We start from the raw sequence: 23799 nt of genomic DNA on the forward strand, positions 1-23799 counted from the left end.
AGTCTGGCAAGTTGTTTGACAGTGCTGTGTCTATTTCTAAAGCCGAATTGCTCTGGGATCAATTTATTTTCAGAATCTAAGTATTTTTTGATTCTGCTGTATATCGTTTTTTCGAGGAGCTTGGCTAGCGTAGGCAAGAGGCTTATGGTTCTATAGTTTTGAGGGAATAGTTGCGGTTTGTTGGGTTTGGGAAAGGGTAGGACATTTGCTATTCTCCATACTTCTGGGAAGTGAGAGAGACGAAGACAGTCATTAAAAATTTGAGTTAGATGTACGAGCGCCTTAATTGGTAAGTTTTTAATGACTAGATTTTGTATTTTGTCCAGTCCTGGAGCTTTTTTCGGTTTGAGCGTTTTAATTAATTTACAAAGCTCCCTTGGGCTGACTAGTTCTATTTTGTTTATGTCTATTTTGTTGTTTTTGATTTTTTGATAGCTTCTTTTGATTTTTTTAGTATGGCTATATTCTCCGTAATCCTCGGTTAGCCTATGAACTCTTTCGAAAGTGTCAGCGAGAGTATTCGCCTTGGATAGATCATCAAGAGCCAGGCCAGATGTTCCATGAAGAATGGGAATACGTTTTCGATTTTGTCCCTTCAATGCGCGTGCCATTCTCCACAGAGACTGATCACGTGGATCGAGATTGGACGTTTTATCCTCCCATGTCTTCCTGGTGAAAGCTAGGATTTTTTTATTTATGATGTTAGTTAGTCTGTTCTTAATCCTCTTCCAAAACGTGTCTCGCGTTCTTTGAAACTTGTTTCTAGTTTTGTTTCTTTTTTTAATGAGTTCTTTGATTTCCCTGGGCATCTCTATTGGATTAGGGCGTGTTTTTTTAATTGGGATTGTTTCACTAATGGCTTTATTAATTTGATCGGTTAGTTGTTGAACTGCTTGATCTATTTCCTTGCCTGATTATCGGTTTTTCTTTATCTCGTAAGTATCTTTCAATTTTTCTCTGAATTCTGACCAGTTAGCCTTTTTATAATCAAGCATGCTATTATCTACTCTCTGAATTGCGTGTTTTAACACGATCAATACAACTGGTAAGTGGTCAGCATTCAGTTCGTTGTATGTTATTGGTTCGGTGATGATTACATTTTTAATTAATGCTAAATCTACTGTGGAGGATGGTTGACCTCCACTGGGGTACAGGGTGTGTTTGGTGGGATATTCTAATGATATTTGTTTGTTACTTAAGAATTCTATTAGTTGTTTGCCCTGGCTGTTGTTGTTGGCGCAATTCCAATTCGTGTGCTTGGCATTGAAATCTCCACATACTATTACTTTGTTGCTAGTATTAAATATTTTGTTTAGTTCATTTGGGTTGAATTTAGGAAGTTTATTTTTGGTTTTGCTTGATACCGGAGTGTTGTAAATGGATGCCAGCACTACCCCTCCAATTTTAATAGCCACAGTTTCGAATGTTTCAGTTTCAGTTTGTATTTCGTGATAATTTTGTATATCGTTTCTTATATAGATTGCAACCCCGCCTTCATTGTTATCTAGATTTCTATTTTTGATAATACTGTTGTAGCCTTGCAGCTTAGTGTTGCTTTTTCTATTGAATTTTGTTTCCCCCAGTAGGGGAATGTCTATTTTATGTTTGTTCAGAAAATCAAGAGTCTCGAATTTTTTATCTTTAAAGCCATTGGCATTCCAGAAGGCTATTTTGATATAAGAATTTCTGGTTTTGTTAGCCATTTTTGATGAAGTGATTATAGAATATTATGGATCTTTCTTGATTGTCTGAGCACATTGCCATTTTACTATTTAGTTCTCTTATTGATTTTAGTATGTTGCTCAGGTCGCACAGTTCATTAAGTTTTTTCATTTGATTCTTAATATTAATTAACAGGTTTATGTCATCTAGGATTTCTGGATCGGCGTTGATTACCTCGTTGGTGATGATGCTGTTGTTGTTCCTCTCGTATGCCTTGACTACTTGGGCGTACTGTTTCTTTGGAGTTTGCTTCCTCTCGTGTCTGGGGGTTGATGTTGTTGTAGGTCCCTGGTCCCTTGGATGCTCCCTTGGTTGCTGCGTTGCTCTAGTAGGTTGTGTTGTTTTGGGTTTTTTGTTCCTGAGCACTTTGCTCAGGTGTTTCAGGTAAACTTCACACTGTCTGTAGTTGGCTGGATGTTCTTGGCCACAGTTGGAGCATATGGGTTTAGCTTCCGCCGGTTTCCTGCACTCTGATGTCAAGTGGTCTCCAGGGCATTTACACACTTGGGTTTTTGGTGGCAGTACCTTGATCCATGACCAAATTGCTGGCATTGGTGGCATTGGGTCACTCGTTTTTTATTTTTATATTTTTCCCAATGTAATTTACAGTGGGCCAGGTATTTAATTTTGGTTGCTTTTGCCGCTTCTTGAGCTGTCGCGAACGTCACCATATAGATGAGATAATTGAATGATGGTTCCTTGGCTCCTTTTTGTTTCAGGAAGCAGCATCTGGTAACTGGTTCGCTGCACCATGTTTTTATTGCGTCCATAAACAGTTTGTAGTTGGTAATCTTAGAAGTCACCACGATAGGGGGCATCTTTGGTTTCTTGACGGACGTGTTACTGGCCGCCGATACATTATCATCACTGGTTGTAGAGTCATCTGTGCTGGTGTCACTTAGCACTTCAAATCTGTTTTTATCGATGAATGTCACTTGGTTTTCAGTTTTTGTTATTTTGGATTTATGGTCACTGCTTTTAGGAGACACTGATTTTTTACGTTTGTTTAGCTTAGAGGCATTGTCTAACTGTTTTATTGCACTTGGTTCGCTATTTGTTAATGTTTTTGCACTTGAGTTTGAGATACTTGTTGTGGTTTTGGCTCTCTTGTCACTTATGTGATTTATTGATTGTGGTGTTGGTGTTACTTTTGGTAACAGTTTCCTCGTAGGTTGTCCTCCTCCCTTGCCCGGGGGGGGGGGGGCATCTTGTCGTTATTTGGTAGTTTTTTACATTCAGTTTTTGCTGAATGGGTTAGTTTATTTAAAAATTTGTTGGGTAGTGCCGTTGTGGGGCACTTCCCTGTCACTTTTGTTTAGAAGATGGCCACGGGCTAGTCGGATGTGACAGCCGCGTCAATTTTGTCCTTCATCCACAGTCTCACTCGTTTGTCAGCGAGAGTTATAATCCAGAACTAGTTCTCGTTCAGTTGGTCTTCATTTGTCAATGTGATCTCGTGCGTCGTCAATAGTGAAGCCTCCGCGGTGCTGCAGCTTCCCGGAATCGAATGAGGAAAAATCGGAATGATGAGTCAGTGTCAAAATGTAATGTAAATGTAATGTAATGTAAAATGTAAGTCATGAAAGTATGTAATGTTATTACATACTGAATAAAATATCTCAAATAGTGTAATTAACATCCACTTCAATCCGAAGGTTTCAGGATATAGCAAATTGAGGATTCTGCGTCCGAAAAGATTTTGTGGCCCTGAAAAGGGCCGATTGTTTGCAGTAAATTGAGTGAAACAATTTATGAACTGCTTTTCTCAGTCTTCTTGGGTAGAAGAACGGCTTGAATGTTGGGGAGAACACCGCCCTGTGCAATGGTGACTCCAGACAACAATTTATTCAGCTCCTCGTCGTTACGAATGGCCAATTGTAGATGTCTAGGAATGATCCTGGTTTTCTTGTTGTCACGAGCTGCGTTGCCTGCCAACTCAAGAACTTCAGCAGCCAAGTACTCCATAACTGCTGCCAGGTAAACTGGAGCTCCAGCACCAACTCGTTCTGCGTAATTTCCTTTGCGCAGTAGACGATGAATACGACCCACTGGGAATTGAAGACCAGCCCTCGTTGAACGAGTCTTGGACTTTCCCTTGACTTTGCCACCTTTGCCGCGTCCAGACATGTTGTAAAAGTTTTAAGTCGATGTAAACTCAGCGAGGAATAAATGTGGAATGAATAGAAACTCAAAAATTCGGGTATATATAGGCTTGCGCGTTCCCAGCGCCGAGCCAATGGAAAATGCGCAGTAGGCCGTGTGCGCAAGGGTCTCATCTGATTGGCTCGGCGCTGCAAACGCCAACGGTATTAAAAGAGGTCGCTTTGTAACGCACCTCACATTTCACTTCTGCTCTCCAGTTCGTGAAGACTTAAGATTTGACGAAAATGCCACCCAAGGCCAGCGGCAAAGCTGTAAAGAAGGCTGGTAAAGCCCAGAAGAATATTACCAAGTCCGACAAGAAGAAGAAGCGTAAGAGGAAGGAGAGCTACGCTATCTATATCTACAAAGTCTTGAAACAAGTTCATCCCGACACCGGAGTGTCAAGCAAAGCCATGAGCATCATGAATTCGTTCGTAAACGACATCTTTGAACGTATTGCTGCTGAAGCATCTAGATTGGCTCACTACAACAAGCGCTCCACCATCACGTCTCGGGAAATTCAAACAGCTGTTCGTCTACTTCTCCCCGGAGAATTAGCTAAACACGCTGTATCTGAAGGAACCAAAGCTGTGACTAAATACACCAGTTCTAAATAAATTAGAACATTTTTTAATAATCGGCCCTTTTCAGGGCCACAAAATTTTTACAACGTTGATAAATCAATTTAGCTTTGCTGTAATAATTATTAGAAATGAAAATTGCTACGATCATGAGTGTTTACCGGAAAGAAATTAAGTGGAAACGTCAAAAATAGCAAACATTTTTTAAAGAAAAAATTCGGTATTCTACGTCAAATAGTAAATTACAACTTCGTTTCATAAACATTTCCATGTTTCGATGATATCTTTTCACTCTTTTCCGAAAAAAATAAAGGACAGGGTGCAAGAGTCTGCGCTGGGTCCGGTAACAAAAAAACCGGCTGAGTGCAATATTTCAGACGACGGCCATTATCCCAACATGTTGGTTGACAACAAGGCATTTTTATTCTGTACAGTTTGTCTATCAGTGAAGTAAACTAGCTCCAATTAGCTCGATAGGAAAAGAGTCCCTGGCTATTTTCTTGGCAGTTTTGTTTGAACTGATTATACGTTGTATATCAATTCGGTGGCGGTAGGAAGAATATGTCAATACGTTGTTGGTATAAAGAAAAAATTGGTAAGAAAAACCAATTGTTCTAAGGGAGAATTTTCTAATTATTTTGTAACGCGGAAACTATATTGTTACGAATAATTTATTTCTAAGTCACTACGATGTGTAAATTTAAATACCCGCTAACTAGACTCGAAAGTTACTAGAGTACTAGATATTTACGAATAGCGACTTCAGTATTCTACATTTTAAGAAATGTTGTGGCCCTAAAAAGGGCCGATTTTTTTTTTGATGAAACTCTTAACCTCCAAATCCGTAAAGAGTGCGACCTTGACGTTTCAAAGCGTAGACAACGTCCATGGCTGTTACTGTCTTCCTCTTGGCGTGTTCAGTATAGGTGACTGCATCGCGGATAACGTTCTCAAGGAATACCTTGAGAACACCACGAGTTTCTTCGTAGATTAAACCAGAAATACGTTTGACACCACCTCGACGAGCGAGACGACGGATGGCTGGTTTGGTGATTCCCTGGATGTTATCACGAAGAACTTTACGATGGCGCTTGGCTCCTCCTTTTCCCAATCCTTTTCCTCCCTTTCCACGACCAGTCATTTTTTAAGTCTGATGAAGACGTCTACACTGGATAAGATGAGAGAAGCTTGTGATGCCTTTTTCGAAATTAATCATGTTTATATAGATGTTGCAGAACATATTCCCCCACCATCGTTCAACCCGCCAATCGGATGCAATCCCGTGGAGTCCTCCCTCTTCTTTTTACCGACCAATAGCAGTCCTGCACAATATTATATATACTAGGGTTCAGGACTTACATTTTCATCATTTCGCTCAGGACCTCCGAAGCAATTATTTAACGCAATGGCTCGTACCAAGCAGACTGCCCGTAAGTCAACTGGAGGCAAGGCTCCTAGAAAACAGTTGGCCACCAAAGCCGCTCGTAAAAGTGCCCCAGCTACTGGAGGAGTTAAGAAACCACATCGCTACAGGCCAGGAACAGTAGCTCTCCGTGAAATTCGTCGTTACCAGAAGAGTACCGAACTTCTCATCCGTAAACTTCCATTCCAACGACTTGTTCGTGAAATCGCTCAGGACTTCAAGACTGACCTGAGATTCCAAAGCTCAGCTGTGATGGCTCTTCAGGAAGCTAGCGAGGCATACCTCGTTGGTCTTTTCGAAGACACCAATCTCTGCGCTATCCACGCTAAAAGAGTTACCATCATGCCCAAGGATATTCAACTGGCTAGACGTATTCGTGGCGAGAGAGCTTAAGTTATTCCAATAAATTAAAACAAACGGCCCTTTTCAGGGCCAACAAATTTTTTAAACGTGAATTCATCTATATTGCAAACTACCCATAAAATAAGTATACAACGCTAAACATTACCTTAAATTTCAGCAAAACATTGACGTGAGCATTTCATTGAGCATGATTAGAAATTAAATTCATTCAATAATCAACAAAGAGTTTATTGTATCAATTTCGATGTATCTTCTTTCACAACAGAAAATTCAAGTGTACTTTAGACAGCAAATACATCGAAAGCTTAACCTTAAAACTCCATTTTCCAGGAACATCATGTCGTATTGATGACTTGCAGTCGTGAAAAATTCAAGTACTGCCTTGAGACGAATGATTTAAGATGTTGAAGACCGAGTATGAAAGTTTCAGCAACTATGATCGAATCAATAAGTCAGTATTTAATATCAGTTCCTTCACGTTTACGAATAGTATTTAATCCCATTAATAAAATATTTAAAACTTTCAATTTAAAAAAGTGATATCGAATGCCGGAAGATTAATTATCACTTACGCTGCTGAATGAAACCAGAGACAAACTGACCACATGGCCACTGCTGTACATGATGGGTCGCAAAGTACGAACCATGATGAGCACTAGACTCTTTTTGCTGGTGGTTGATAAAGAAGTCCAATCCATCTCATAAATAGCATCTGCAATGGTGCCACTCTGAAATATAGATGATCGTCATAATTTTAATCACCCATGGATAAGAACTGCTTTACCTTGATAGTAACCTCATTTGCGGCGTCACAAAATATGAATATTTGAACCAACATACAAGCCACGTACATCACCAGAGAATTAAACTCTTTACTTAAGGGCTTCAACGTTGATAAGCTGAAGACACTAACGCAGAGTACTAAAGAACTCGCGCAATATTGCAAGAAAATAGAACCGGTGAATGTGTTATTAGTTGTTTTGGAAAATCTAAACGAAAATATAAGGAAAGAGCATTAGAAATTTTTGAGAGGAAAGAATTCAAGAACTGTAGATATAAATTTTTCCATCCCTACTCATAGAATTAACTATTCGCTCTCTTATTGAATACTCAACCGTAAAATTTTAAGATGATGCCTCGTATAATCCGCCAAATATTTTGTTTCAATCTTCATAAGTTCATCTTCATTTACTTCGCAAACGGATTCAGAACATTTGTTCTCTATTGTCTTTGGCATTGTGATGAACCGATACTTAATAATCTCCAACTGAGCTGTGGTAGCCATCATCAGGCCAGGGATAAAAGTATCGAAGGCAACGTTGACGTTAGCACCGATGTAATGACTAATAGTCTGATGAACGTAGGCGATCCAAAACCCAATTAAAGTCGAACGATCGAAGGGATACCAAGACTTGAAGAGCAGCTGACGACGAGGAATATCCCGAATAAATGAAGATAATGTCAGCATTGAACACGTAACTTCTGTCAGCGTTCCGTACATGATAGTAAAAAGCCTTCGATAAATTCACTTTCATTGGTTCCGGTATTTGTACAATTACAATTTTTTTATCGAAAATTGCGTAAATTCTCTCATTGAATTATACCGAATCTGTGGAATTGGAATTAAATTAGGAAAACTAATTCCATTTAATGAAAATTCCCACCGGATTGTGTGACGTATTTGAATGAATGGTGAGTTTCATATGCACTCATTGGCTTTCTCTAAAAAATCATTGATTAATCCGAATTTACACAATTTTTAATTAATTAACAATTAAACTTACCTGATCGACCGGCGAACTTTTCGTTTGATTGCCACTTCATGATCATCCAGAGGCTTGAAAGGCTCAAGATCGAATAATTTAACCATTCTGCTGATTTCTTTTCGGTAGAGAGTCATGTTCCACATCTTTCCTGTCACAGCAATCATCGTCAACAGCATAAAAGATGCATTCGTTAATTCTTCAGCATCATGAATGCACGAAGGTAAAGCAAGAAATTGCGTCAGCGTGAAAGTACACATCATCGTAACCGTAAATATATTGAAAATTCGGTATAACTTGGTTCTCCAGGTTGAAGGATTCTCGTCGGGAAACCAAAGCCCCAAAATCCGAAAGACGAAGATACTGAGAGAAAAAAGTGACATTGCGAATATCCAAAGCAGTCGCTTCGGTGGAACGACTATACTGTCAACGAACTCAAGGGTTCACTCCAAAACAGCTGACGTGGTAATGAGAAATGGGAATGAGAAGTGGAGGCAATATCTTTAGTGAACGTATATTATCGCAATCTGTTGGTTCACAAGAATTTGTTTTTTCCAGGTCTTTCATCAAAGAAGAGTTTCATCGCTGCACTGCGGAAGCCGTCGCGTTATAATTTGTCTGGATAGATAGACAATTGATAGGAAAGAGGTTCTTTTATCTTTCGGTTTTCTTCCTGCTTTTATCTTAACGTACGATACAAGGTCTGCAAAATTGATGATGATTAGAGGGGAGAGGTGGAGGTGTGCGACTCTATCGATCGCCTGTGCATAAAGATAAGACACCGTCAGTCTTCAAAAAATTTTCGAGAAGGCTGAACTGTCTTGAAGAGAATTCAGGTTTTTAATTGCACAAACTTGTTCTTCCACCACTGAGAAGAATGACGTTAACAGAAAGTTAAGTTGTTTCTACGTTGTGAATTTCTATGAATGAAAGTCGGTGCGAGGAGATAAAAAACGCATGTGACTTGGCGGAATGGAGGAAAAAACTGTCTGAAATATTTTTTTTTATCTAGCTTATGTCAGGCTGATGTACACCAAATCGCTGTCTATCATCAAAGTAATAGCTCCAATTTTCTGGCGATACTATAGCTTTATATTAGGGGTATTCTCTCGCAGAATCGAAGAAAACATTTTCTTGGATATTTTTCGATTCTTTTTCCGGAAAACGTCGTTATGAATTTACGACTTCTCCTACGAGAGTTCATGACAATTTTTGAAATCTACTCGGTATCGATTTGTGTTTAGATGGATGTAAGTCGTCAGTGGAAGAAAATTCAACGAAGAGGCAGCAAAACAAATAATTACGATTTTGCAGTGATTATTTCAGAGACGTTAAATAATTGAAAGGACCGTGATTCAATAATGTTTAGTGATCATCATAATTTGGGACATGGGTTCGAATAAGTTCATTCCAGACATGTATTTTTTTTAATTAAATTTTTCGTGCAAAAGTGATTTTGACTTTGTTAAAAACGTGAGTTTTGGAAAAATTGATCGTAGGCACAATCGATAGAATTCCGGCATACCGTCAGGGAAGTAAAGTTCGTTAGCACCAGTAGGGGAGTGCACATCGTTAAAGATTTCGTTGAAAGAGGGAGAGTACAAGACTCCATTATGAAAAAGGTCAGATGAGAGAATGGGCGCAGTTTTCTGTGAGAACTACGAAATAATTTTTTTTATTATGAATTCATTCATTTTATACTACTGTAATTGTAATTGTGTAAGCGAATTCTTAATTCCAACGTTGTGAATATGTGGTGGCCCTGAAAAGGGCCGATTTTTTTTTATTCCACTCAGTGATGAACTTAACCTCCAAATCCGTAGAGAGTGCGGCCTTGACGTTTCAAAGCGTAGACAACGTCCATGGCTGTTACTGTCTTCCTCTTGGCGTGTTCAGTATAGGTGACTGCATCACGGATGACGTTCTCAAGGAATACCTTAAGAACACCACGAGTTTCTTCGTAGATCAAACCAGAAATACGTTTGACACCACCTCGACGAGCGAGACGACGGATGGCTGGTTTGGTGATTCCCTGGATGTTATCACGAAGAACTTTACGATGGCGCTTGGCTCCTCCTTTTCCCAATCCCTTTCCTCCCTTTCCACGACCAGTCATTTTTTAAGTTTGAAGAACAAGTCTACGCTGGACAAGATGAGAGAAGCTTGTGATGCCTTTTTCGAAAGTAATCATGCTTATATAGATGTTGCAGAACATGTTCCCCCACCACTGTTGAATCCACCAATTGCATGCGATCCGCTAAGTTACCCCCTCTTCTTTTTACCGACCAATCGCAGCCCTGCACAATATTATATATACTAGGTTTATAGATTATATTTTCATCATTTCGCTCAGGACCTTTCAAGCAACCATTAAACAGAATGGCTCGTACCAAGCAAACTGCTCGTAAATCGACTGGAGGAAAAGCTCCCAGAAAGCAATTGGCTACCAAGGCCGCTCGTAAGAGTGCGCCAGCAACTGGAGGAGTCAAAAAGCCACATCGCTACAGGCCTGGAACAGTAGCTCTCCGTGAAATTCGTCGTTACCAGAAGAGTACTGAACTTCTCATCCGTAAACTTCCATTCCAACGGCTAGTTCGGGAGATCGCCCAGGACTTCAAGACTGATTTGAGATTCCAGAGCTCAGCTGTGATGGCTCTTCAGGAAGCCAGTGAGGCTTACCTCGTTGGTCTTTTCGAAGATACCAATCTCTGTGCTATTCACGCCAAGAGAGTCACCATCATGCCCAAGGACATCCAGCTGGCTCGTCGTATCCGTGGAGAGAGAGCTTAAATATTGAAATTTTGCACCCAACTCAATCGGCCCTTTTCAGGGCCAATAAATTTTTACAACGTGTAATCACTCACATTTCCAATTTCACCAAATTGAGCTCTTCTTATTTTGTTAATTCTTACACATTCTATAAATCCACATTTCTAAGCCATAAAAATGATTATTGTAATTTTCACTGTCCACTTTTTATTATGGACATTGACTCATTATTTTTACGACTTGGAATCTGGAAAACCAACAATGATTACACCTAAACGTTCTTTATGGATGAACTTGATTTTTTCCTGTTTTGCTAAAATAATCCTTGCAATAATTAGAGCCGTGTATCTAGCGTGGTTTTCCATCTACGATTATAACAATTTCATTATTGATAATGAAAATGCAAGGTCTGCAATTCATTTGTTTCACTGCAGAATAATTATTCCGGCGAAATAAATACTTTTGAAGAATTAAATATTTCAAATTTCTATCTAATACTCCACTGAAATTGTTGCCTGAAAAAAACGTATTTATCACTGGGAAATTTAGTAAAATGAAACATTTTTCATATTAAATCGATTCTCATCTAAACCAAATCCTCCGTTCGTAGATTACTAATAATTAATAATTAATAAATTAGTAACAATTTAGTGATAATCTGCAAAAGAAATACCCATGCAATAGTGATTTAAATATCCATATATATACATATATATGTTTTCTGTATAGCAAAACTTAATCGATAACATCGAATAACTTTACGAGTCCTATTTACTGTTATTTTTAAGAATAATGAATATTCCAGGTAAAATTCAGGTCTACCTATAATCCCTGTAACACCTCGACCCAAAAAATAAGCAATCATTCAAATATTGATTTGTATATAATTTTGAAATTGCATTATTAATGTTCAACTTCACTTTTTTGTCTGAGTCAGTTCCTGACTATTCAGTCCCGAAATACCGCGACTCCCATCAATAATTTCAATAACTGCCATTGATTTCGTATCAGTTCAAGTTTACACTACAACCTCTATAAATTTTCACACAAAAATATGCATAATTGTTTAAATTATAAATATTTAAAGACACAAGAAGTCCCGCACAGCGAAGCATACGGCTGATAAACTTCATATTTCCGTGCCGATTCCTATGAATAATCCATGATAAAAGCCTTTTATCAGAATGACTGAACATTTATTAATATTTCTCAATCAAAAAAATATAATAATTTCATTAGGAATAACAACAAATACGTAAAAATAACGGAAGCAAAACTGTGGAAGACAGAACATTTCTGGCGATCCCATGCGTACGCCTCTCTCCACGGTCCGCGCTCCGCCCTTAAAGGCCCAGTGGTAGTTTCTCAATTCATTCGAAAGAACAACTGTGAAGCAGTAACATCTCGAGACTCGAGACTTCTTCGCTTTTAACTAACAATTCGACAAGATGGCTGACGTTTCTACATCACCTGCACCTGTACCAGCTCAAGCTGTTCCAGCTAAAACAGCTGTTAAGAAAGCACCTAAGGCCAAGAGTTCTAATCCTAAGCCTAAACCAAGTCATCCCAGCACCGCAGAGATGGTGAACTCCGCTATCAAGGAGTTGGCTGAGCGCAATGGATCATCTCTTCAGGCAATCAAAAAGTATTTGACTGCTAACTACAAGATTGACGCCGAGAAGCACGCTCCATTCATCAAGAAATATTTGAAATCAGCAGTTACTTCTGAAACTTTGGTGCAGACCAAAGGAAAAGGCGCTTCAGGATCTTTCAAGCTCGCTGTGAAGAAGTCTGTTGCTGCCAAGGCTAAGCCAAAGCCTAAGGTTTCCACGGAGGGATCACCAAAGAAGGCTGTGAAGAAGCCTGCAACGAAGAAAGCAGCACCCAAGGCGAAGCCCGCTTCACCGAAGAAAGCTGTCACAAAGAAGCCCGCTGGGGAGAAGAAAGCAGTTAAACCTAAGGCAGAGAAAGTTGCCAAACCTAAAAGCCCATCGAAAGCGAAAAAGGCTGTTAAGGTACCTACTGCCAAGCCTAAGGCTCCTAAACCAAAAAAGGCTGTTGCTCCGAAATCAAAACCAGCGGCGAAGAAAACAGCTACACAAAAGTGAATTCCTTATTCATTTCTATGAAAGTTCATCACTGATATACCATAATCGGCCCTTTTCAGGGCCAACAATTTTTTAAAACGTAGACAATCCTTCTCGCTTTACCAAAATTTAAAAAAACTTCAGAATAATTCAGAATAATCTATTTTTGTTTAAACATTTCTGTCCATTCTCGCATGAATTAGGTACCGAGAAAAAATGATAACATGCGAAGTTTTTCCGTGTAAATTTCACTCGGTCTATATTTATAGATCATAAACAAATAAATTATGCAACGGACGTCAACAATTTTTTACCACGCAATCAATGATGAATTTACGCCGTATTCTTTTTTCTGTGGTTTCTATACTATCCCGCAGTAACTGCGAATGGACACCAGAAGCAAGTTAAACTGTACTCTCAATACAATCAAATGACGACGTCAAAATTTATTTGTTCCAAAGATACTTGGAATATCACTCGAATTATTCTAAAAATCTTCGAAGTCATCTTGTCAGTGTACGGTCTCGCTCCTTGTGCATTAAACATTCTCCACATTCCCGGAATAAATTCATATGGTATAGAAATATCTTCATCTCGCAGAAGATCTGCTTATGACATCATCCTAGCCATTTTTTTAGTGATCGTCAACTTTACTATTTTGTCCTCGGTTAACTCGAAACATCAAGAAATTGTTACTACTTTTCTAATTGTGGTGTGTAATCTTTTGGCGTCAACAGTAGTAATTGTTTTCTACTGCAATCGCAAAAATCTATTCGCAATAGTTGGATTTTGGAATGAACTGGATTTGAAAAAATCTCAGTTAAAAATTCTGATAAATCAAGTGTCGAAATCCAATCCGAATTTTAACACAACAATTATTTATCGACAAGAGGAAATTGAAATAGTATTAAAAATTATCGGTGTACTCATTATCCACATCGCTTATATCATTTCTACAGTCAGAAATGAATCGCTAATACGAGCGTTACTATATATAATGAGTGATCTAATTTGCAGTTCTTTGTTCATTCAGTACGCTACTATATTAACTTTCCTAAAAAATGAAATGAATTACTTGAATGAAAATCTACTCAACGTGGGAGTGGCTTTGATTAAGTTTTCATCGAATGACTCCTATATTCTACAGAGTGTCGATAAAATTTTACAAACTCGGAGAATTCTCGTTAAGGTGTTCTTGTCGATTGAATCATTTTTTTCTCCAGCAATTTTAGCCGCCGTCCTTTGGTCTTTTTTATCGCTAATGAACAACATTCAAACTTTTATAATTCCTTATATAGTTATTCAGGAAGAAAGGCTTGGCTTTTCTTTCGTCGTAGCACTCAACGAATTTCTACTCACTACATTTCCTATATTGGTGTTGTGTTTAACCATCGAAGGAGTTACTCAAGAAGTTTGTAAGATGGATTATAAAGCCTCAGGGGAATAAAAACAAATTAATGTTATAGCAAATTTAGATTATAAATAATTCCACTGAGGTTTTTGGACAAACTTAAGATAATGAAACAATAATTTTTCTATTATTTCTAGGTGAACAGAACAAAAAAAGTGATTTCACAAATTCTGTCTAGGCACTTGTTGAAAGAAAGACAAAGAAAATCGGTGAGTTAGTGATATAATTATGAATTTGAGTGATGATTAATTGATGCAATACTATGGAATATATTGGCTGCAGCTTAGGAATTATGCGATAGAATTGCTCTCTGAGAATATCCGATTCACGGCCTTTGGATTTTTTTCTTTGGACACTTCTCTAATGATGTCGGTAATGTACAATATTGCCTTGCTTATTGAATGAGGCAATCAATTGGCTAATTGTTTTTCATGACATTTTTTCTTTTAGATCGGCAACGCTATAATAGTGTACCAGATAGTTTTACACGAATTAGTAGAGGAAGAATAATTAATGAAATGTTTCCTCAGTATAAATGGTAATAACTAAGAAAAAAATTTTGTAAACCAATGCACGGTAATGCCAATATTATGAAATCTTATTCTGTAGATGGAATTTGTGAATAAGTTGAAGCCATTTAAAATAAGCACAATGTTAAAATTTGTTTTAAATAATAAAGCAAATAGAATAACCAACGTTTCAAAAAAATTTGGTGGCCCTAAAAAGGGCCGATTTTGTTATTGATGGTGTCTTAAATTTAAGAGCTGCTCTTCTCGGTTTTTTTGGGGAGTAGAACAGCTTGAATGTTAGGAAGAACGCCACCCTGAGCGATGGTGACTCCAGACAACAATTTATTCAGCTCTTCGTCGTTACGAATGGCCAATTGAAGATGTCTAGGGATGATTCTGGTTTTCTTGTTGTCACGAGCTGCATTTCCTGCCAACTCAAGGACCTCAGCAGCCAAGTACTCCATGACTGCTGCCAGGTAAACTGGAGCTCCAGCACCAACTCGTTCTGCGTAATTTCCTTTGCGCAGTAGACGATGAATACGGCCCACTGGGAATTGAAGACCAGCCCTCGTCGAACGAGTCTTGGACTTTCCCTTAACTTTGCCACCTTTGCCACGTCCAGACATGTTGTAGAAGTTTTAAGTTGATGTGAACTCAGCGAGGAATAAATGTGGAATGAATGGAAACTCAGAAAATCGGGTATATATAGGCTTGCGCGTTCCCAGCGCCGAACCAATCGAAAATGCGCAGTAAGACGTGTGCGCAAGAGTCCTATCTGATTGGCTCGGTGCTACAAATGCCAACGATATTAAAAAAGGTGGCTCTGTAACGCACCTCACATTTCACTTCTGTTCCCCAGTTCGTGAAGACTACCATTTGACGAAAATGCCACCCAAGGCCAGCGGTAAAGCTGTGAAGAAGGCTGGTAAAGCCCAGAAGAATATTACCAAGACCGATAAGAAGAAGAAGCGTAAGAGGAAGGAGAGCTACGCTATCTATATCTACAAGGTCTTGAAACAAGTTCATCCGGACACTGGAGTTTCGAGCAAGGCCATGAGCATCATGAACTCATTCGTTAATGACATTTTCGAACGAATTGCCGCTGAAGCATCAAGATTGGCTCACTACAACAAGAGATCAACTATTACTTCTCGGGAAATTCAGACAGCTGTTCGTCTACTTCTTCCAGGAGAGTTAGCTAAGCACGCTGTATCTGAAGGAACCAAGGCAGTGACCAAATACACCAGCTCTAAGTAAACTGGAGCAATTTTGAATAATCGGCCCTTTTCAGGGCCATCAAATATTTTTAACGTGGCACTTATATTTTGGCAATTTTTCTTCATAATAATTTACTTTATTAATATTGATTAAGATAATTTGTTCAAAGAACAAATATTTACGATGTTATTACAATATCGTATCGAAGAAGCGCATGATGTTTGACAAATATACTAGTGCAAATTGTTAGCAAATATGCCGACATATTTAACGCTATTTAGATTCAACACGCCGCCTTGGTCTTTTCATTCGTAACAATTCTACATCCATATATAGTCAAGATTTCCATTTTTTTAGGTTTCTAAAAACTTACTATGGAAGTGACGTAAAATTTAATATTTAATTTTGAATTTAATAATAAACATTTGAAAAGAATCAACTCAAAAATGCATGGAAATGATAACACTATCACAGAACTGCGCCATTAACTAGTGGAAAAACGAAAAAGCGTTATATTTTTGCACATCAAGTCCATTGATAATTTACCAAAAAATTTAAAAAAGTAAATTTTTGCTATATATGTGTATGGAACATCTTCAAATCTAAATATAATAATAAAATTGTATTCCATCTATAACTTGGTTTACATTTGATTTTTTGGAAACACTTTCATCAGCATTTTACACTTACCACACATTGCAACAAAAAATATTCAATACTGTCAATGTTTTGATATTTGAACAATTTCCACAATTAGTGAAAAATTTGCAGACATTAATGAATGCTGAAATTAAATTTCTACAGAAAATCGATCAATTTATTTAGCTTATCAAATGCATATTAGTTTTGAAAATAATTAGTAATACTCTCTAAGTACGATTGAATTTCATTCGTTTGAAAATATTTGTGGCCCTGAAAAGGGCCGATTTTATAATTGTCAAAATTGGAAAGGCTTAAGCTCTCTCTCCTCTGATACGACGAGCCAATTGGATATCCTTAGGCATGATGGTGACTCTCTTGGCGTGAATGGCGCAGAGGTTGGTATCTTCAAAAAGACCAACGAGGTATGCCTCGCTGGCTTCCTGAAGAGCCATCACAGCTGAGCTCTGGAATCTCAAGTCGGTCTTGAAGTCCTGGGCGATCTCACGAACAAGTCGTTGGAAGGGCAGTTTACGGATGAGAAGCTCAGTGCTCTTCTGGTAACGACGAATCTCACGAAGAGCTACGGTTCCTGGCCTGTAACGATGTGGCTTCTTAACTCCTCCAGTTGCTGGCGCACTCTTACGGGCAGCCTTGGTAGCCAACTGCTTCCTCGGAGCCTTTCCTCCCGTCGATTTTCGGGCAGTCTGCTTGGTACGAGCCATTGCGTCAAATATTTGCTTCAGAGGTTCTGGGCAGAATGATGAAATTAAAGTCATGAACCTAGTATATATAATATTGTGTAGGGCTGCGATTGGTCGGTAAAAAGAAGAGGGGGTAACTTAGCGGATCGCATCCAATTGGTGGATTCAACAGTGGTGGGGGAACATGTTCTGCAACATCTATATAAGCATGATTAATTTCGAAAAGGACATCATAAGATATTCTCATCTTGTCTAGCGCAGACTTGTTCTTCAGACTTAAAAAATGACTGGTCGTGGAAAGGGAGGAAAAGGATTGGGAAAAGGAGGAGCCAAGCGCCATCGCAAAGTTCTTCGTGATAACATCCAGGGAATCACCAAACCAGCTATCCGTCGTCTCGCTCGCCGAGGTGGTGTGAAACGTATTTCTGGTTTGATCTACGAAGAAACTCGTGGTGTTCTCAAGGTATTCCTTGAGAATGTCATCCGTGATGCAGTCACATATACTGAACACGCCAAAAGGAAGACAGTAACAGCCATGGATGTCGTTTATGCTTTGAAACGTCAAGGCCGCACTCTTTACGGATTTGGAGGTTAAGCAGCTCGTTCATCGAAATAACAAAATCGGCCCTTTTCAGGGCCACAAAATATTTATTATGTTGGAATCGAAAACACGCTATATTTATTTATTACTGATACGCCATGACTGTCTTTATAGAATTATAACTTATACAGTTAGTACTTTGTAACGAGAACCAAAATGACTTTGACAATTTCTCTTTTTTTGTTGAATATTCGTTAAATTAAAATTTCTATTCAACCGAAATCCGTAATTTCTAACAATGAAGTATATTTCTGACTATGAAGTTGTCAATGAAAATTAACAAAGAACTCATGGAAAATTTCAAAATTAAATAAGTTCTGAATTCAAATCATCGGTCTGAAACGACTGGACCAATGAGAAACAAGCTTAACAGACTCGAGATACACGGAGAGAAAAATACGTCATCATTTCGTGTGAGTCCATTCAAAAATTAGTGTGCTATTCACCTATTCACCACGGGACGAACCGTGGTCAACGAAAAATTCGGATGTGGCGCCCCAATTTTAAAGGGAGTCTCACGGAAAAGTAGCTTAAGTTCTTCAAAAATTGCCACATCCGCATTTTTCGGGTGGGTCATTCGAATTTTTTGTTGACCGCGGTTTGGTCCCATGAGTTGGTGAATAACACACTAATTTGTGGTAGAATTTTTTCTCAGCGTATTAATTAATACATCTCGATGTTTATCCGTTTCATTATAGAAAGGATCGCTTACTAATTCGCGAGTCATCTATTATTTTTTATTACAAAAATGAATAATTTTCTAGTAATTATGAAAGCAGTGCTTCATTGAAATAACCACGTTGTAAAAATTTTGTGGCCCTGAAAAGGGCCGATTATTTGAAAATGTTCAGATTTATTTAGAACTGGTATATTTAGTAACTGCCTTGGTGCCTTCAGACACAGCGTGTTTAGCCAACTCTCCGGGGAGAAGAAGACGAACAGCTGTCTGAATTTCCCGAGATGTGATGGTGGAACGCTTGTTGTAGTGAGCCAATCTAGATGCTTCAGCAGCAATACGTTCAAAGATGTCGTTTACGAACGAATTCATGATGCTCATGGCTTTGCTCGACACTCCGGTGTCGGGATGAACTTGTTTCAAAACTTTGTAGATATAGATAGCGTAGCTCTCCTTCCTCTTACGCTTCTTCTTCTTGTCGGACTTGGTAATATTCTTCTGGGCTTTACCAGCCTTCTTCACAGCTTTGCCGCTGGCTTTGGGTGGCATGTCGTTGGATGATAGTCTTCACTGACTGGAGCGCAGAAGTCAAATGTTAAGCTGCCGCACATCGCCTCTCTATTATAACTGAGTTGGAGACAGTAGCGCCGAACCAATCAGCTGCGTTTACGGTTGAATTACCCGGACAGTGCGCGCGCATTGGCTCGGCGATGCCTACGTCTAAGGCTATATAATAGGGGCGAATACAATTTTTAACACCATTACACATTGCGCTCTCATCGAGAGACGTACTTCGCTGAGCTTTAAACTATCATCCACTAACAATGTCTGGTCGCGGCAAAGGTGGCAAAGTCAAGGGAAAGTCCAAGACTCGTTCAACGAGAGCTGGTCTTCAATTCCCAGTGGGCCGTATTCATCGTCTGCTACGCAAAGGAAATTACGCAGAACGAGTTGGTGCTGGAGCTCCAGTTTACCTGGCAGCAGTCATGGAGTACTTGGCTGCTGAGGTCCTTGAGTTGGCAGGCAATGCAGCTCGTGACAACAAGAAAACCAGAATCATCCCTAGACATCTTCAATTGGCAATCCGTAACGACGAGGAGTTAAACAAACTATTGTCAGGAGTCACCATCGCTCAAGGTGGTGTTCTCCCCAACATCCAAGCTGTTCTTCTGCCCAAGAAAACTGAGAAGAGCAGTTCTTAAATTGCCTTCTTCATTACAAAAAATCGGCCCTTTTCAGGGCCACCAAATATTTTTTCGAAGGAACTTTCTATTTGCCAAATCCCAAAAATATTCCTTTTTATTTTTCTTTTTAGATAATGAAAATAATGACGTTTCAATTACTGAAAAAAACTTTTGTTAGCTGTTAGTTTTACGAAATATGACGCAAAATCTACGAAACACGTGAATCTATTTTTCTGCTGCAGCAAAGAAATTACTTCAAAGTTTCATTTCCACAAACCTGAAAAACATTGTTAAAGTTTGTCAAGTTAAATTGGTACAGGACACTCACTTCATGCTGAAATTAAATTGAATTTTCCTTTCGTGATGCGATAACTCACTTCAGAATAAATATACTGAAATAATGTTCTCACCTACTCAAAGCAATATAGATTTATACACAATACTAATATTATTTCTTAACTAAATTTATAAAATCGCCGATGTATTACTTAGGACGTATTATTTTTTTGATAAATAGAGTTCAACGGAGAAATGAATTCTGTGAAACGTTCGTATATCACTGAATGAATAGAAAAACTTTAGTCTAATGCTATTCATAATTATTTGAATAACTTTTAACAAATTAAACGCAGCGGATGACCATTTTTAGTTAATGTTGATTGAGTCATTGACAACGTACTCTCCATTCACTGCAGAAGCTATGTGATACTTATTCCATGTAAACTTTTTAAAATTTTTAATATTGACGTTTTTTTCAATTTATCGGTTTTGAAACTAAACCTTTTTCTTGTCAGTAATTCCGTCGGAACCAAATATGCAACTTGACAATTATAACATTGATAATTTAAAAAATCAAACCAACAAACTGGATCACAAATTCAAGTGATTCTTCCACAAACCTCGGCTCTACAGAGTCGAATTCAACTGACGCTCAAATTAATATCAGTACAGAACTCACTATTAAATGAAAATTAAATTTCTGGATCATTAATAAAAATTCCATTTTTCACAAGAGTGTTTTTATCTTATGAATTGTACAAATCTCTTGGTGAATCCGCCTGTCTTGATCTGCTCAAAGTTCCGACATTTATCACCTAAAAATTCATAATATCCAAGTGTTCACGATAAACACATGATTCTTTTCGGATAGAATAGACTCCGTACTAATCGTTAAACAACAAAATAACCAAAAAAAATGTTTATATTTGAATAAATGAGTGTTTAAACAAAGCACCGACAGATCATGTAAAAGTGCGCAGTTCACATTATTCTTGATTACATCTCGATATTTCACGCTATCACCGCAATTAAAAATTCTACAACCTCCTCATACATTCGCGAATCTCCCAATATATTAAAATTTTTTTTACCAGGTATGAGAGATTTTTAAAAAATTAAAATGTTCGGAAAAAAGATGCGGTTTGCTGGCTTGTGACGCCATCCCGCGACTTCGTGGCGGCCGAGCCTTTCTCCACGGTCCGTGCTCTCTACCCAATATGCTGCACCCACCATTCGGAACGCAAACCCAATTCAGCCGACGAGTCAACAATTTTGAAGAATTAATCTTTCGAATCTAGTTATCGAAGATGACTGACACCTCTGCATCACCGATTGCCGCTTCGGCGAGTGGATCGTCCGTACCAGCGAAGGCAGAACCAGCGAAGAAGGCAGCCAAGGCTAAAAATCCGAAGGCCAAAGCAAGTCATCCCAGTACAGCTGACATGGTTAATACGGCTATTAAAACTCTGGCTGAACGGAATGGATCGTCTCTCCAGGCTATTAAGAAGTACATGGCTGGAACCTACAAGCTTGACACCGAGAAACACGCACTCTTCATCAAGAAGTACTTGAAATCAGCAGTTGCGGCTGGAACTTTGGTGCAGACCAAAGGAAAGGGTGCAGCTGGATCTTTCAAGCTTGCTGTGAAAAAGGCAGATTCTTCGAAACCAAAACCTAAACCCAAGGCTCTCAAGAAGGAGGGATCACCTAAGAAGGCTGCTGTTAAGAAATCCGTCAAGAAAATCGAGGCAACCAAACCAAAAGCAAAAAAAATAGCTTCACCGAAAAAAGCTGCAGTGAAGAAACCAGTTGCTGAGAAGAAGACTGCCAAACCAAAAGCCGCTAAACCCAAAAGCCCTAAAGCGAAGAAAGCTACAAAGGCACCAACAGCTAAGCCTAAGGCACCTAAGCCCAAAAAAGTTGCACCGAAGACCAAAGTTCCAGCGAAGAAATCGGCTGCAGCAAAAAAATGAATTGAATATGCCAATTCAATTCAATCATCATAACCAAACGGCCCTTTTCAGGGCCAATAATTTTTTCAAACGTTGAAATTCTTAATTGCGATTATATAATCACTTGTCTACTGCGTTAATTATATTTTATTGAGTATCGGAAACTTCGTGGCGATGTAGAGTTGTAAAAACTACTAAGATCGTACATTGTAGACTTGCAAAAACTATTAAGAAATTATTACTCGAATGAACGTTTTGAAAAGGTAACGGAATATTACATGAACGGTAATGATATTTTCAGCAAGAATATTAGAGTAAATTTAGTAAATTATGATCTAATTCCAATCGGTGGGGTTGTTAAATTTACTAAAATTTATCTCAGAAATTAAATAGAATTTATTTAGACTTACATGGTTACTAGAATCGGTAAATTCAGATTGATTAAGCATAACACCGACATTTTTCTAAAAGATATCTTTGAGTAAAAATTGTCTATAAAATGAAAATATAAATAAGAATTTATTTAAGTGGAATTTCATTTCATTATTAAACTGTTCAAATCCGAATTTATCAAAATAATATAAAATCAATCATTTTTAGCAATTAGAAATTTCATACGTTGAATTTAATTTGTGGCCCTGAAAAGGGCCGATTATTTGTAATTTCAGAATTCAAGCCAACTTAAGCTCTCTCTCCACGAATACGACGAGCCAGCTGAATGTCCTTGGGCATGATGGTGACTCTCTTGGCATGAATAGCGCAGAGGTTGGTGTCCTCGAAAAGACCAACGAGGTAAGCCTCGCTAGCTTCCTGAAGAGCCATCACAGCTGAGCTCTGGAATCTCAAATCGGTTTTGAAGTCCTGGGCGATCTCACGAACAAGCCGTTGGAATGGCAATTTACGGATGAGAAGTTCAGTACTCTTCTGGTAACGACGAATTTCACGAAGAGCCACTGTTCCTGGCCTGTAGCGATGTGGCTTCTTAACTCCTCCAGTTGCTGGCGCACTCTTACGAGCGGCCTTGGTAGCCAGCTGCTTTCTCGGAGCTTTTCCTCCAGTCGATTTACGAGCTGTCTGCTTGGTACGGGCCATTGCGTCAAAGGTATTCTTCAGAGATTCCGGAGAATGTAATAAAAATTTGTCTGAGGCACCCGTATATATAACACCGTGCAGGGCTGTGATTGGTCCCTAAAAAAAAGTAAGGGATTCAAAGTGCTCGTTTCCCATTGGCCGGCTGCGCGGTGGTGGGAGAGCGCGCGTCGCGCAGGGTATATAGATGACGCCCGCAGGAGCCCACGGTCAAAACCGTACGAGATCTTGTAGACATCACATGGAGCTGCTGTATATTATTCAACTGCAAATTTGAATGGACGAGAATTTCTGAACGAGAATTGGAATTTATGAAGAAAGAAGTTGTAATCCTCCCAAAGTTTTTTTAAAACTGTTACCAGCGACTGAACCCATCATGTTTGCTACTGTGCAGAAGATTTTCTCCTGTTACGTTCCTACATATATATCCAGGGTATGACCTTATCCCATCCTTTATCAATTGAAAATTGAGACAATATGTTTCCCAATTTTCAGTTTATCATTTAAACAAACCGAAATATTTAGTGGAGAATTAACAGATTCGCGTTATTCTTATGATGAGCAATGCCGTGCAAAATATTAGATGAGCTTCTAAGCTGCAGTCACATTTTAAAACAAAACAGTATTAACTTATTAATAGAATTGTTGTCAAGTAATTCGCAGCGAGTTGAGACTTAATTTATAATA

The 23799-nt window shown here is 38.6% G+C and overlaps 14 protein-coding genes and 1 long non-coding RNA gene across 16 annotated transcripts; 8 read left to right on the forward strand and 7 right to left on the reverse strand.

Annotated features, from left to right (window-relative positions):
* Window positions 1–3395: 3395 nt before the first annotated feature.
* Window positions 3396–3880, reverse strand: LOC105271677 (histone H2A). The gene has a single exon (XM_011313386.1). The coding sequence runs from the start codon at window positions 3847–3849 to the stop codon at window positions 3472–3474; it is 378 nt and encodes a 125-aa protein (XP_011311688.1). The 5' UTR covers window positions 3850–3880; the 3' UTR covers window positions 3396–3471.
* A 200-nt stretch (window positions 3881–4080) lies between these two features.
* On the forward strand, window positions 4081–4499 carry LOC105271685 (histone H2B-like). The gene has a single exon (XM_011313399.1). The coding sequence runs from the start codon at window positions 4110–4112 to the stop codon at window positions 4479–4481; it is 372 nt and encodes a 123-aa protein (XP_011311701.1). The 5' UTR covers window positions 4081–4109; the 3' UTR covers window positions 4482–4499.
* Window positions 4500–5240: 741 nt separating this feature from the next.
* Window positions 5241–5623, reverse strand: LOC105271714 (histone H4). Its single transcript, XM_011313435.1, has one exon. It carries the CDS (start codon window positions 5584–5586, stop codon window positions 5275–5277), a length of 312 nt encoding a protein of 103 aa, XP_011311737.1. The 5' UTR covers window positions 5587–5623; the 3' UTR covers window positions 5241–5274.
* Window positions 5624–5827: 204 nt separating this feature from the next.
* LOC105273221 (histone H3-like centromeric protein HTR12) lies at window positions 5828–10857 on the forward strand. The gene is made up of 3 exons (XM_011315527.1): window positions 5828–6255; window positions 9925–10018; window positions 10348–10857. The coding sequence occupies exons 1-3, from the start codon at window positions 5851–5853 to the stop codon at window positions 10782–10784; spliced, it is 936 nt and encodes a 311-aa protein (XP_011313829.1). The 5' UTR covers window positions 5828–5850; the 3' UTR covers window positions 10785–10857.
* LOC105271700 (odorant receptor 46a, isoform A) lies at window positions 6479–8544 on the reverse strand. 2 transcript variants are annotated; one of them, XM_011313424.1, is made up of 5 exons: window positions 8016–8544; window positions 7347–7745; window positions 7028–7220; window positions 6804–6959; window positions 6479–6664 (listed from the first exon to the last, which is right to left on the reverse strand). In XM_011313424.1, exons 1-5 carry the CDS (start codon window positions 8375–8377, stop codon window positions 6602–6604), a joined length of 1173 nt encoding a protein of 390 aa, XP_011311726.1. In that variant the 5' UTR covers window positions 8378–8544; the 3' UTR covers window positions 6479–6601. The 2 variants fall into 2 exon arrangements, with proteins under 2 accessions (XP_011311726.1, XP_011311721.1); XM_011313419.1 differs by having other exon boundaries at window positions 7016–7220.
* Window positions 9771–10145, reverse strand: LOC105271692 (histone H4). The gene has a single exon (XM_011313412.1). It carries the CDS (start codon window positions 10108–10110, stop codon window positions 9799–9801), a length of 312 nt encoding a protein of 103 aa, XP_011311714.1. The 5' UTR covers window positions 10111–10145; the 3' UTR covers window positions 9771–9798.
* A 1295-nt stretch (window positions 10858–12152) lies between the features above and the next one.
* Window positions 12153–12929, forward strand: LOC105271721 (histone H1). Its single transcript, XM_011313447.1, has one exon. The coding sequence runs from the start codon at window positions 12212–12214 to the stop codon at window positions 12869–12871; it is 660 nt and encodes a 219-aa protein (XP_011311749.1). The 5' UTR covers window positions 12153–12211; the 3' UTR covers window positions 12872–12929.
* A 1477-nt stretch (window positions 12930–14406) lies between these two features.
* Window positions 14407–14842, forward strand: LOC105271733 (uncharacterized). The gene is made up of 3 exons (XR_892674.1): window positions 14407–14470; window positions 14544–14633; window positions 14712–14842. It is a non-coding gene; the product is annotated as an uncharacterized lncRNA (long non-coding RNA).
* Window positions 14843–14993: 151 nt separating this feature from the next.
* Window positions 14994–15427, reverse strand: LOC105271738 (histone H2A). Its single transcript, XM_011313463.1, has one exon. The coding sequence runs from the start codon at window positions 15394–15396 to the stop codon at window positions 15019–15021; it is 378 nt and encodes a 125-aa protein (XP_011311765.1). The 5' UTR covers window positions 15397–15427; the 3' UTR covers window positions 14994–15018.
* A 201-nt stretch (window positions 15428–15628) lies between these two features.
* Window positions 15629–16574, forward strand: LOC105271746 (histone H2B). Its single transcript, XM_011313472.1, has one exon. It carries the CDS (start codon window positions 15656–15658, stop codon window positions 16025–16027), a length of 372 nt encoding a protein of 123 aa, XP_011311774.1. The 5' UTR covers window positions 15629–15655; the 3' UTR covers window positions 16028–16574.
* Window positions 16575–16859: 285 nt separating this feature from the next.
* Window positions 16860–23132, reverse strand: LOC105273223 (uncharacterized). The gene is given in 5 exon segments (XM_011315528.1): window positions 16860–17378; window positions 18797–19144; window positions 21623–22027; window positions 22189–22247; window positions 22673–23132. Coding segments are annotated over 5 exon segments (1692 nt in total). The 5' UTR covers window positions 23116–23132; the 3' UTR covers window positions 16860–16941.
* Window positions 17579–17965, forward strand: LOC105271774 (histone H4). Its single transcript, XM_011313520.1, has one exon. The coding sequence runs from the start codon at window positions 17615–17617 to the stop codon at window positions 17924–17926; it is 312 nt and encodes a 103-aa protein (XP_011311822.1). The 5' UTR covers window positions 17579–17614; the 3' UTR covers window positions 17927–17965.
* On the reverse strand, window positions 18755–19187 carry LOC105271766 (histone H2B-like). The gene has a single exon (XM_011313508.1). The coding sequence runs from the start codon at window positions 19155–19157 to the stop codon at window positions 18786–18788; it is 372 nt and encodes a 123-aa protein (XP_011311810.1). The 5' UTR covers window positions 19158–19187; the 3' UTR covers window positions 18755–18785.
* Window positions 19384–19832, forward strand: LOC105271760 (histone H2A). The gene has a single exon (XM_011313495.1). It carries the CDS (start codon window positions 19433–19435, stop codon window positions 19808–19810), a length of 378 nt encoding a protein of 125 aa, XP_011311797.1. The 5' UTR covers window positions 19384–19432; the 3' UTR covers window positions 19811–19832.
* Window positions 21332–22363, forward strand: LOC105271754 (histone H1B). Its single transcript, XM_011313480.1, has one exon. The coding sequence runs from the start codon at window positions 21379–21381 to the stop codon at window positions 22042–22044; it is 666 nt and encodes a 221-aa protein (XP_011311782.1). The 5' UTR covers window positions 21332–21378; the 3' UTR covers window positions 22045–22363.
* Window positions 23133–23799: the final 667 nt, after the last annotated feature.

The sequence above is a fragment of the Fopius arisanus genome, unplaced genomic scaffold (genome assembly GCF_000806365.1).
Source record: "Fopius arisanus strain USDA-PBARC FA_bdor unplaced genomic scaffold, ASM80636v1 scaffold00004, whole genome shotgun sequence".
In the NCBI taxonomy this organism is placed as follows: domain Eukaryota; kingdom Metazoa; phylum Arthropoda; class Insecta; order Hymenoptera; family Braconidae; genus Fopius; species Fopius arisanus.

What these genes read in the sequence shown, in the direction of transcription:
- LOC105271677 (XM_011313386.1), bottom strand. Translation starts at nt 3,849, where the DNA reads ATGTCTGGACGCGGCAAAGGTGGCAAAGTCAAGGGAAAGTCCAAGACT.
- LOC105271685 (XM_011313399.1), top strand. Translation starts at nt 4,110, where the DNA reads ATGCCACCCAAGGCCAGCGGCAAAGCTGTAAAGAAGGCTGGTAAAGCC.
- LOC105271714 (XM_011313435.1), bottom strand. Translation starts at nt 5,586, where the DNA reads ATGACTGGTCGTGGAAAGGGAGGAAAAGGATTGGGAAAAGGAGGAGCC.
- LOC105273221 (XM_011315527.1), top strand. Translation starts at nt 5,851, where the DNA reads ATGGCTCGTACCAAGCAGACTGCCCGTAAGTCAACTGGAGGCAAGGCT. An exon ending in GACGTATTCGTGGCGAGAGA is followed by an intron (nt 6,256 to 9,924) that starts GCTTAAGTTATT and finishes GACGTTCTCAAG; the next exon opens with GAATACCTTAAGAACACCAC. An exon ending in GACGACGGATGGCTGGTTTG is followed by an intron (nt 10,019 to 10,347) that starts GTGATTCCCTGG and finishes CATTTCGCTCAG; the next exon opens with GACCTTTCAAGCAACCATTA.
- LOC105271700 (XM_011313419.1), bottom strand. Translation starts at nt 8,377, where the DNA reads ATGTCACTTTTTTCTCTCAGTATCTTCGTCTTTCGGATTTTGGGGCTT. An exon ending in AAAGTTCGCCGGTCGATCAG is followed by an intron (nt 7,746 to 8,015) that starts GTAAGTTTAATT and finishes AATTTATCGAAG; the next exon opens with GCTTTTTACTATCATGTACG. An exon ending in CTCTGGTTTCATTCAGCAGC is followed by an intron (nt 6,665 to 6,803) that starts GTAAGTGATAAT and finishes ATTCGATCATAG; the next exon opens with TTGCTGAAACTTTCATACTC.
- LOC105271692 (XM_011313412.1), bottom strand. Translation starts at nt 10,110, where the DNA reads ATGACTGGTCGTGGAAAGGGAGGAAAGGGATTGGGAAAAGGAGGAGCC.
- LOC105271721 (XM_011313447.1), top strand. Translation starts at nt 12,212, where the DNA reads ATGGCTGACGTTTCTACATCACCTGCACCTGTACCAGCTCAAGCTGTT.
- LOC105271738 (XM_011313463.1), bottom strand. Translation starts at nt 15,396, where the DNA reads ATGTCTGGACGTGGCAAAGGTGGCAAAGTTAAGGGAAAGTCCAAGACT.
- LOC105271746 (XM_011313472.1), top strand. Translation starts at nt 15,656, where the DNA reads ATGCCACCCAAGGCCAGCGGTAAAGCTGTGAAGAAGGCTGGTAAAGCC.
- LOC105271774 (XM_011313520.1), top strand. Translation starts at nt 17,615, where the DNA reads ATGACTGGTCGTGGAAAGGGAGGAAAAGGATTGGGAAAAGGAGGAGCC.
- LOC105271766 (XM_011313508.1), bottom strand. Translation starts at nt 19,157, where the DNA reads ATGCCACCCAAAGCCAGCGGCAAAGCTGTGAAGAAGGCTGGTAAAGCC.
- LOC105271760 (XM_011313495.1), top strand. Translation starts at nt 19,433, where the DNA reads ATGTCTGGTCGCGGCAAAGGTGGCAAAGTCAAGGGAAAGTCCAAGACT.
- LOC105271754 (XM_011313480.1), top strand. Translation starts at nt 21,379, where the DNA reads ATGACTGACACCTCTGCATCACCGATTGCCGCTTCGGCGAGTGGATCG.